A 12,190-nucleotide genomic window follows, 5' to 3' on the forward strand; every position below is an offset into this window, starting at 1 on the left:
GGTACAGATAATGGTGATGGTGTAATCATTGAAAGCCTTGTGAATGTAGTATTTAACGGCATTAATTGCACACTTACAAATGGTGAAAGTGATATATATATATATATATATGTATATATATATATATATACACACACACACATTGAAGCACAATTAAAAAGTAAAGTAGCATGGGGCGAAGGAAGAAGTTAATCATGACCCAAGCAGGCATCGATTCTCTCCATTTTTTTATTGGCTTGTTTGAATTGCACTGATTTGCATTTTATTTGTGAAAACTAGATTTCGTTTTAGTGAAAACCAATTCGACAATGCCAGAAACAAAGCCGGAAGGACAGATACTTCACTAATAATTTATGGGTCTTCAAATAATAAGCTGTCCACACTGACAACTTAGATCCAATTCACTGAACGTATAATACAGCACCGACAACGGTGACGGGAATTATGTATCTGGGGACTGAAAGCTTCTGTAGGATGAAAATGGTACCCTTTCTTTCACACAGCACAAACAGACCTGCCCACCTTGGTTGTTCCCTGACTCAGCTGCTGCCAGTCTCCTTCTCCACATGTAAGTCTCTCGCACATTTGTACACACTCGCACACTCAACACATACGAACCTTCTTTACGATCTTAAGATATAAGCAGAGTATACATACAGAGAAAGGAATGCTTCTCAATCTGATCACGACTTAGCACTTATTCCCAAGTCCTACGTGGCAGAGTCATATAAAGTAAAAATGCTTCTTACTCTCACGTGTAGTACACACAATCTTGGCACAAGATTGATGTGATCTAGTTATTGGAAGTCCAGCTGTTTTTTATTTAAAGGGCACACAAACAAGCCAAAAATTCATGTTGGCGAGATGAACTATAATCAGTGGCACTGAAAGTCCACCTGTGCGTGTACGGTGACCCAGCAGAGCGGGGCATCGCACAGCCACACGCTTTTGATGTACAGGGAGAGTCGTGTGACTGCATCAGTGATACATGAGAGAAAGAATGTGAAGACTAAACTCTGACACACAAGGAAGATCCGAGAAAGTGACCCTAAGTGAGTGATACGTAATTCCTGGCCTCCACACGACAGAGCCAAAGGTAGGATGAAGAACATCTATTCACTCCAGGAATATCCGCTGAGGGCCAAATGTGTGCCGGGTCCCTGCCAGCTGTACAGGGATACGAAGATGAACAAGACCCGTCTCTGAGCTAAGGCATTTACTGGCAAAAGAGAGACAAGGAGAGTGTGAATGAGTGTGGAGAAATCTGTTCATTCTTTGCTCTAGATGGTCCTTTTAGTACTACAGTGCTGACTACGTCTTGAGGGACGGAGTGAGCCTAACAGCCTAGGAATCACGTCCGCTCAGAGTCTGGGGTGTACAAGGTACGCCCTCGGGGGCAGGTCCGCTATTTTGGTTTCAGGGCGAGAACTGCAATGATTCTCTGCAGGGCTGTCAGGCAATGCTGGGAACCAGGAACCGTTGACAGTTCCCTGTGGATGACTGCGACTTGTGGGCCATTGGTCTCACGGCCAAGAAAGGGACACACCATCGAGATGGGGAGAAGGCAAGACTGTGAGCCCTGAGGAGTTCCAGTGCTCAGAGAGGCAGGGGCTCGTGCCCCTCTAGGAACAACAAAGTGGCTCTATGTCTACTGTTTCTTCTGCTCGTGTTAAATATTCCTGGGATAGGCTATCAGCTCCTGGTTCCACCCTGTTGCTATAGGCACACGAGGACTTTAAGCTTCCAATATGACGCATAGGGTGCAAGAAACACCAGGACGACAGGAAAGGGGTGACTATTAAAGATGTGACAGCCACATGGTCTGAGAAGAGGTTCTCAGCCCCACACAGTCCCTGAGTGTCCCCTCTCTAGTTATCAAATCATAATAGAGATCTAATCTGATCACAAGGGTTACAGTATTTTTAGGTCTAAGCCCATACCACCTTTAAAAAAAAAACCACAAACCCAACATCAAATGTCCTCAATTCATCTGATGAAGAGTCCCATTTTTGATATTAATTCATGAGAATAAGAGCTAAACTACTTACTAAATGTCATCCCAAACTCCTCTGGACCCAGGTGGCTTGTCTATGGCAGTAATATTTTCTTCACTTTAGTGCTCTAAACAGTATTATTCTAGTATTTATCTGGAATACTTTTTTTAAGTTGCCACTTCCATTAAAATTGACTTGCAACCACGGAATGCTTCAGTCCTTTCTGACTTCTCAGAGAGAAAATCAATCTGAACATTAGCCCGAGGTATGAGGGAATATGTAGCCTTTCTGTCCCAAGACCCACGGGGCTGAGCCACTGCCCCTTTCTGAAGGTTGCTGTAGCTGGAACCAAAAAAACAGGTGTGGGAGAATGCCCACCTGTGTGAAAATTTCTCTCTTAGCATATCCACAAACTTGGTTTGAAATACTCTAATTTCCACCTGCATGATTTTTCTTTCACAAGTAAAGCTCTGAAAAAGTTCTAGAGTAACATAAACTCATAAATGCCTTGACTATGCATTTTGGATATAAAGGTGTTGTAATAATTAGCCTTTCCAGTTGTACTTAAAAGATAGTCTTCCCAACAAAATGCTGAAAATATTCATGTCCGTTATTAAAATGGTGTTGGTTTATTCAATAATAGAGGCATGCTTAATTAAGTAAACTGTGGTTTATCCACAAAGGAATATTCTAGAGGCATTTAAAATTACCGTTACAACAAAGAGCTAACAAAATAGAACGTGTATATTATGATACAAATGAAGCAGTAGGACATAAAATCTTTACATCTAAATTAGAATTGGAGTTATACACAAAATCCAGGTGCACAAAAAAACCTGAAATAATTTTATTAGTATAGCAAAATGTTTCCTATTCTTTTTAGACGTTTCAAATCTTTATTTGTTGTTACTTTTATAATAAAAAATATTTTTAAAGTTTCCAAAGAGATGTTACTCTAGTTTGGGAGACAGAAACACACAGAAATACTACATCACACAACTATTATCCCAAGAGCATCTACTGATTATTTGGTTGGAAAGCACTCCCATGGTGCAATGGGCCTGTGAGAAGGGGAGACTGTAATTATTACTCCACTTTACAGAGGAAACTGAGTAAGCCGTTTGTTGAAAGTTGCATAGCTCATAAATGGTAGAGCCAAGACTCAATCTCTGCCTTTGTCTCTCCACCTCATGGTTTGTGGGAAAACACTAAATTTTTAATGAACTGTGAATTGATTCCCACAAAAGAGTGTCTAGGCTGTGTATGGGAGGGCAGAGACAGGGAGATGGGTGAGGATGGCTGGGCAAGGGCAGGCAGAAGGATGAAGGTATGCCCATCTATCTGGAAGCAGACAGAGAGCAAACGCGCATGGGGCCACACCACAGTGGGCCTTAGGGCAAACTGTGTGGTGGCAACTTTATCCCACCCAGGATGGGAGGAGGGGCAGGATTTCATCACACATGATGAAGGCTTCTGGGCAAGGAAATAACAGAACATCTCTACAATATGAACCTACTGAATTAGGGGATGAAATGAACGCAAGAATATCTACGAAAAGGCAATGGCAATGAATCAGGCATCTGATAAAAATGGAAGTGGGTAGAACTGGGGAAAGTGCGTAGGCAGGTCTGAGAAGCACACAGGAAGGACCAGGAACACATACCATCTAAGCTTTCTGCAGCACCACAGGTTTCATCAAATGCTGTCTGCATGTTCCTCTAAGTGTTTGTTCCCATCTCCATTTCCATCTCTGAGAGACCGAGGCCCAGAACACGTACATGGCTTGCTCAGAATCACGCAGTGTAAGTTAGAGGCGGGGAAACACACACTCACGGCTCCTGACTCCACGTTTAGGGCTTTTCCGCATTGTCACACCATTGTAGAGGGCAGTGTGGCAGAAGGGAGGCGGTGTCACGGCTAAGAGGGCGGTCAGAACGGAGACAATGGGGAGTCCCTCACATTGTATTTGAAGTGTTACAGGGTATTCTCATAAGTGGTTAGAAGCCACTTAAGTCAGAGGAAACATTTCAGAACCGAAAACACAAATTTAATTAAGAACTTAGGAGCTAGTGGTGAGGAAATGAAAGGAAGAAATTAGGGCGGCGGGTTGAGAGGGCAGCAGGACAAATAAGGGGAACACTTTAAGATTGAAAAAAAAACCCAAAAAACAAAAATACAGAACAAGAAGCCAGAGAAGAGACAGAAGAGAAAATAAGTAATTTTCCTTAGAAATTGGAAGGCGTAGGAGTGGATGGACCGAACCCATACGGAGCAGTTGGTTTAAGTCGGGGCGCAGCCTTTTCTCCTAATAGGAGGCAGGGCTGAGAGACAAGGATGGTGAAATAAATAAAGGGATTAGGAAACACCAGCTGCGTAGACAATAGAAGGAAATATCAGGTTGGTGCGAAAGTAATTGCGGTTTAAAAGGTTAAAAAATGGCAAAAACCACAATTACTTTTGCACCAACCTAATAGAATTGTGCATCTGGGAAGCTGACTTAAGAGCTTCGGCTAGAATATACGTCGCCCCCTGATGTTACATTGGCACCCACCTCTCTGCCATGTGATGGTGGAGGGGTCAATGTTGAGACGGGAGAATTTCCTCACTTCCTCTTCCGTCAGTGTGCTCGGATCAGTCTTATTTATTCCCAGTTTCTAATGGTTGAAAAAAAATGCACTTAATTTTAGAAAGAAGAGAAAGCAGAATGTAATCAAAATGATCCCTCTTTATGTTCTCCATGACTAGGAAAGCCTTTTGAAGAAACTGAAGTTGAACTTCACGTAAATTTCAGGCTAGACCAACTCATAAATAAATGCTGATGGCCCAATAACGCCTATCAGTGGAAGACAGTGAAATTTGTAACATATCCTTAAAATGACGGATCTGATGTCACTTATATGTGGAATCTAAAGAACAAAATAAAGAGCAAACAAAACAGAAATAGACTCATAGATACAGAGAACAGATGGTTTTGAGATGGGAGGGGGGTTGGGAGTTGGGTGAGAAAGATGAAGGGATTAGGAAGTACAAATTGGTAGTTACAAAATAGTCATGGGGAAGTGACATACAATATGGGGAATATAATCAATAATGTTGTAAAGACTATGTAGGGTGTCAGATGGGCACTAGACTTATGGGGGGAATACTTTATAGATTATATAAATGCCCAACTACTGCGCTATACACCTGAAACTAAGATAAAATGATACTGTCAACTGTAATTATATATATATTATATAGATTATGTATGTATAATATATATATATATATTATATATACACATATTTTTTTCTCACGGGATGTAAAGTACAGCATAGGGAATACAGTCAACGGTATTGTAACAGCTATGTACAATGTCAGAGGGGTAGTAGACTTAGTGAGGTTATCACTTTGTGAGGGGTGTAAATGTCTAATCATTATGTTGTTTTGTACACCTGAAACTAATAAAAAATGTTATTAAAAAAAATGACGGATTTGAAAATCAGCACCGTCGGCAGTACACAGGCGCTCGCTGACTACGCTATCTCAGACGGAAGCTCTCGGGCCACGCTCCACGTGGCCACCAGGTACTGTGCTCAGAAGGGACACACACCGTACAACTAATGCTCCAGTTCATTAGTTCTTCTTTTCAAATCCAAATACCAATAATTCAAGTAAAGTTTATGTCTATGTTTTCAAAACTAGTAATGTCTCATTAACTCAGAAAAAAAGAACATTGACATTCTGTAAAGAAAACATTCTAAGAAAGGGGGTTTTAATGAAGAACTGTAAAAAAAGAATCTCGGAAACAGAAACTGTATGTTGTAGCTGCTGAGGGCAGAAGACTATGCATTACTCTTGACAAACTGACCTGGGTTCAGTATGAAGCAAGGGGGTGAAGTTTTTAAAACCAATTACTACCAAGCAGTGGCTGTAAATCATACCATTCAAGTTAGTTTTTAGTCTCTGAAGAAGAGCAAGGGAAAATCAACGTGATTAGTAGGACAAGCAGCAAATTGGACTAGAAAATGATAATATGAAAAAAAATTAAGATCGCTTCCACAATTACAATCTGAATATCTTGCTGCACCAAAAACTGACATAGATGAACTTTCAAAGGCTTTATCTTCCTAAAAACTGAAGAAATTTCATGAAGGATTCTTGGAAATTCTCATTTGTTTGTTGACTAGGACACTCCTCTTATTTTATAGATGAAGACACGGAGACCTAATTTGTCCCCCCTGCTCTTTGGTGTAGGATCAAGGTCTCAGGCTTTTGGCCTTGCGCTCGCTCTGCTGTATTATTCTGTCTCTTTAGAGTTTAACACCAAAAAGAGTATCTGAAAACCCAAATCAAACCAAGTTCAAAATTTCTGGCTTTGGCAATTTTTCTGATTTGTCTCTATGACATTTTCTTTTTAAAGAACCGTAACTGGAAACTTACTTTCAGCCGAGCAAGTTGAATTTTTGAAAATTCTCGAACACCATTCGCTAAAGGAACCAGTCGATTATACAGAGCCTAAGGACACAAAACAAAAATAAAATCCAACAAAAGTTTAAGGGCCAACCATGAACTTGGATAATTCACAGGATATGACAAAGTTCATTACATTTATAACCAAACTGTTTAGATTACAGACCCTATTAAAATTCTTGGCTAATATAAACAATGTAGCCTTAAGTTCTGTCATTTTAATAAATCTGACTATAGCTGACATAATGCACATTGCAAAGAGTTTGCATAAATGTATATTTCTTGATCTACAGCCTTATAACTATCAAATTAATATTTATCTGTATTTGGCTTCACAAACTCACTAGGAAGTTATTTTAATTGGAGGTAGTCAGGACCATTGTAAACGAGCCAGAAAAATCCCACTTTTCCTCCAGGTCTAATGTCTATGAAGAATTAGTATCTGGTTCCCTGTCCCCTTCAGGTGTGTGGTTTGCCTCTCAGACTGTATGTACCTGAAGCCAACAGGGGTCCGACCTCTTTAACAGCACAAATAGAATAGCTGCATGTAATGCTGGTCTTAAAAAGCCCTCTCTCCACTCCCCTTAGTACAGAACAAAGATTAGATCTATGGGCAGAATGTAGAGGACTGGCAGACCAACTACCTTCAAAACTAAAAAGACTTGTCTCAAAGAATATTTGGCTTAAAAAGTACAATTAACACAATTCTCCCCCAAACTTGGCAGTGGTCATAACCTCATTCGAGAATCCAACCAAAGTATGGATGTGCTCCCCAAGAAACGAGGACATACAGAAATTCACAAAATGTTGAATAAAATTTCAGAGCTTACAGGCTCCAGAATTTTTTCCATGAACTCCTTACAAATCCAGGAATCCCAGGATAAGATGCCTCAAATGGCCACGGAGAAATTTTTCTCACCTTATCAGTTTGAGTGTTTTCATGCAAAATCCTTGAGTCGATGGCAGCAGCCAGTAAGTTATTGGCAGCGGTGATGGCATGGATGTCCCCCGTCAAGTGAAGGTTGAACTACAAATGAAATGAAAACATCTTTCTACGTTTCAAGCAACTATGGCAGTATTCGAGGACTTTCTAAATAAATAAAGTATTACACTAATTACATATCCTTATTATGAACTGAGTCCATAAAACAGCTAAAGTCAATGTCAGGGCCTACCACCTGATAATAAAGAACTCTCGAGTCCACTCTGTTGCAAATTCTTTCTTTCTCGGGTTAAGGGTGAAATATTCTGAAGGACTTAGTCATCCTTAGTGATCGGGCCTTATTTTGTTTCCCTCATTTTCATTTCCTTTTATGCACTGTTTTATGATTTAGAAAATAGTCTCATCAAATACACTTTGAAACATGGCAGGGCATAAAACAAACAGTAACAAATAGAACAATATAGAACATGACATCACTTGTTTAGGTACATAAATGTTGAATAACTATGGTGTACATCTGAAACTAGTATAATATTGTGAGTTCGCTATATTTTTAATAAAAATCTTAAAAAAATAAAATATGACAGAGATTCTGAGAAACAGAAAATATATCACTCTCACAACTCTATTAATTCTTATATTTTCCTTTCAGTTCTATGTGTACACATATTTGTAGAATCATCATACTTGTAATTTTATACCTCCTGTTTTAAAGAAATTATTCTTATGTAATAATTTTGTTTATGTATAGGTCACAATTTATAGGGGCTGTATAACTGAACAGATGTACCAAAATTTTTCGGTCTCCTACGTCTGGATATTTAAGCTGCTTCCAAATTTTCACTTTTGCAAAGAAGGCTACAATTATAAAGAATACATACAAATAGGTTTTTTTTAATTAATTGCTAATACGCAATATATTTCCAGCAGTGTGGTTACTGGGTTAAAGGATCTTGATAATATCACCAAATTGCTTTTTGAAAGAGTTGGAATACCACCCACAAAACACTGGCAGATCAGTTACTTCAGAAACAAAGTAACCTTTGGGCTAAAAAAATAAGTTAATTTAATAGTTGAAAAAGTGGTGTTCTGTTTCAAGTTGCATTTCTTTCATTTTTTGGAAGGTTAAACGTTTACATTTTCTTGTTAAAATCTCATTTTGTAACAAAATATGTGATCACTAGAAAATGTAAAAAATTGCATATACATTTTATAATATTTATAATTTGAAATATTGAGATCATGACACCATAATAGTTTATACCTTAGATTTTACACTTAATGTTAATATTACTAGCATTTTTATATCATGAGTCTTCAAAATAGTTAATTTAAAATCCTGTTATTAGACATTTAAAGTTTTCCCTCAATTGTTTAATGCTACAAACTGTGAAGATGAACGGATTTAAAATTAAATATTTGCACACACAGCCAATTTTTCCTCAGGATAAACTAAAAATGGATGTATTTGGGCCAAAGGGTATGAGTATTTTTGAGGCACGCTATACATATTTCTAACTCCCCTCCATAAAAGTATTACCAACATACATGTCCCAGGAGTGTATAAAAATGTATTTCAAAAAAGTGTCATGTCAAAATTTGGTATTATTTAAAAAAATCCAACTCTGTCAATTGGGCAAGTAAAATGATAACTGATACTGGTTTTAATGTAGATTAATGTGATTATTAGTGAAGATAAACATCCACGGGTTTGTTAATATTTCTTTCCTGATGCTTCTGCTGAATCCTTTGCCCGTTGTGGAATTAGAACGTAAGTTTTTCTTTCCAGCTGTCTATTTATACCCACTTGGATATCTGCAAGCCCCACACAGGACTCCTCTGATGACTGTCACCTTTCCCACCAGTTCCAGCCTCCTCCCATCTATTACTACTACTCTCCCAGTCCTCCATTTTGATAAATGATTCTATAGAGTTGCCCAACCCAGGATTCTGGATATCATCCTTGAATCCTCCTCTTCTCTCACCCTCACATCTAATTCTGTAACATCAGCAAACTTGTCTCAAGTCAATGTCATCCTTTTTTCCATCTTTACTGCCACTGCCCTGGGCCAAGCCACCACCATCTTTCCCCTGGGCTACTTGCCCGGTCTCCTTACTAGGCTCCTAGCATCTACTCTGAGACTGTATTTCAACGTGACTGCAATACATTGGACCTGCTTAGATTTGGGCTTTGGGAAGATTTCTCAGGGCCTGAAATAAGGGATTGAAGCGAAGAGTAGAACTGATGAGACCTGGTTACTGATGAGATACAGGGAACAAGGGCGTAGTAATCAGGGGGCGGAGGGGTTCTCAGAGAAATAGGAATTAACCCCATTGGCCCTTTCTGTCCATTTTTCTTGGGAACTATTTTTGATTTTTGAGTCTCAATTTACAGAAGTGAGAAGTCCACGTTTCCTGCAAATGACTGACAGTGATATACTCGAAGGTCTACATCCTCTCATCCAGAACCCTGCAGGCCAGCTGGGTTTCGGGATTCAGAAGTTTTTTTGGAATTTAAGAAGATAGTATGATGTGCACATAATTTATTTGTAAAACACCCCAAGCAGTGTCTAGGTGAGCATCCATTCATTAAAAACAATATTTCTGCAGCAAAATACATGAATATTTCCATCAAATGGTATAGACAAAATCCACAAATAGTTCATAACAGTAAATAACAGGTTTTGCCACCCAATGGGTCATGCAGGCATTTTTGGTTTTCGGGGCCTTATTTATGACTTTGGGGTTGAGGAGAAAGGATGGTGGGCCTGTGTTTATGGGAGCACAGAAAAAAAAGGTGCCGGGAAGGAAAAACAGTGACACATAACATATGTCCCTTTGAGATCTTACCTCCTCCATGGGAATGACCTGGGCATATCCACCACCTGCAGCTCCTCCTAAACAACAGAGTAGGCACCATTTATAACGAGTCGCCAAATACAGCTACACCAATGAACAGGCCCTAGGGACACGGCTCCCTGAACCCAACAAAGAGGCACACTCCCCACCCCCCACCCACCCAGATGGAATAACAACAGGCAGCGAGAAACATTAGCTGTCTATCAAAGCAGAACAAAAGGGGGAAAAGTTCACAGTATGCCCAATTTTGCAATTGAAGGACTTCCATTTCCTTGTTTAAAAAAAGGGTAAAAATAATGGAGCAAATGCCATTACAACAAATAGGGGATGATTTTGTTAAATTTTATTAGGTTTATGAGGCTATGCTTCATCTAAACTGCACGTGCACTGAAGTATCAAAAAACTTTGTTAAAAAAAACCCCATCTGATTATCTCAGACTAACACATTATGAACTTCAGTCGATTTATTTTAGATAATAGTATATGAGTCATTATGCTGCTTGTCCCTTAAAATAGTCAAGTTATTACATTTAAAACTTTAATTAATAACTTTAAAGTTATTACGTTAAAACTCTTTCCTAAACAATCAGGATTCTTTCCATGTCCATATCACATTACAATTTACCCTGTTTTTTAGATGCTATCTCCTTTGGTCCTCCCAATAACCTTGTAAGCCTGGTACTATAAGCCTTTTTATGCTTTTAGAGATGCAGCTCAGAGAGGTTATGACTGGCTCAAGGTCACACAGCAGTAAGAGACACCGCCATGAATAAAACCTTGGCCTTCTTGCTCCAAGTCGAGTTCTCACGCCACTACATAACACATGACATGCTATGGGTTATCAGTACTTAAGGGGTCAGGAGTTTTTAATATTTGTAAGAGTCATATAAATATAATACTGCTAAAAACCTCAAAGTGCCAAGAACAAACACTAATTGCAGCAATAAACGCCGTTGTAAAGTGAGCTGGAGAAGTATTTCGTGATAATTCTGTGAAGAAAGAGTAGTGAATGTGACGGTGCCAGAAGTCAGCCCAAGCACAGCCAAAGAGGATTCCATCACATCGCCGTCCACGGCCAGTCCAGTCTCCAGAGCTCTTCAGGCCCCCACAGCGACTCCGAATGAGACAAGACTTGTGGCCCTACCGAGGGTCTCTAACTGTTTGGATGGAAAGAACTTTCATCATGGTTGGGGTGATAAAACACCAATGGCAGAGTTTCAAAATCGCTTGGCAAAGTAGGTTCTGATGATAGAGAAGGCTTCTTTCTGCTCAAGGCTGGACTCCTGAGCAAGAGCCAGGGGTGGGGGGCACTGCTCAGGACACCAAGGAATTGGGTCGGGAAGGGGGGTGGCGTGGCGGCTCCACTAAAACCCCATGGCAGTTAGTTCCCTCTGCAGGAGGACCATCTTGGGGTGACCTGAGTGCATGTGGGGAACGCATGTAGGGGTGAAATGCACTCGTTCCTCTGACAGGTTTTAACGCCACATCTGTTGATAAGTTCTTTTGAAACTTTTCTCCCACTGCAATTTTGCTCTGAAAATTATACCAGTTGTTAAATAAAGTACCTTTAACTCCGAAAGTTGGCCCTTGGGAAGGCTGCCTCAGACAGGCAAAAGAGTTGATGTTCAAGTGTGCAGTCAGTGCCTGTACAAGCCCAATTGTAACTGTACTTTTCCCTTCTCCAAGCGGGGTGGGTGTGATCCTGATTTGGGAGAAAAAATAGTGAACTTAATAGTATTTCCTAAACAACCTATGCAAAATAAACTTAAGGTTCCAGAACCAAATCATAGGCTATTAGGAGAACATACCATTGCAAAATCCACTTAATTCAATTACCTATCTTGGACCATTATAGTCTACCTTCCCACGTCACACAGGCCATGCTTACGCTCAAGTCAAGATACAGACACACTTTTACCAAGAGATCAAAACAAACAAACAA

The 12,190-nt window shown here is 39.7% G+C and overlaps 1 protein-coding gene across 1 annotated transcript in view; it reads right to left on the minus strand.

Annotated features, from left to right (window-relative positions):
- MTHFD1L (methylenetetrahydrofolate dehydrogenase (NADP+ dependent) 1 like) overlaps positions 1–12,190 on the minus strand; it is a 186,877-nt gene that overhangs the window by 124,523 nt on the left and 50,164 nt on the right. Inside the window, exons 12-16 of the mRNA XM_081044590.1 lie at positions 11,814–11,950; positions 10,240–10,286; positions 7,366–7,473; positions 6,417–6,491; positions 4,546–4,648 (exon numbers count right to left, since the gene is read on the minus strand). Of these exons, the coding sequence (XP_080900716.1) occupies positions 4,546–4,648; positions 6,417–6,491; positions 7,366–7,473; positions 10,240–10,286; positions 11,814–11,950 (470 nt within the window). The remainder of the gene's footprint in view (positions 1–4,545; positions 4,649–6,416; positions 6,492–7,365; positions 7,474–10,239; positions 10,287–11,813; positions 11,951–12,190) is intronic.

The sequence above is a fragment of the Rhinolophus hipposideros genome (assembly GCF_964194185.1).
Source record: "Rhinolophus hipposideros genome assembly, chromosome: 3".
NCBI classification, from domain to species: Eukaryota; Metazoa; Chordata; class Mammalia; order Chiroptera; family Rhinolophidae; genus Rhinolophus; species Rhinolophus hipposideros.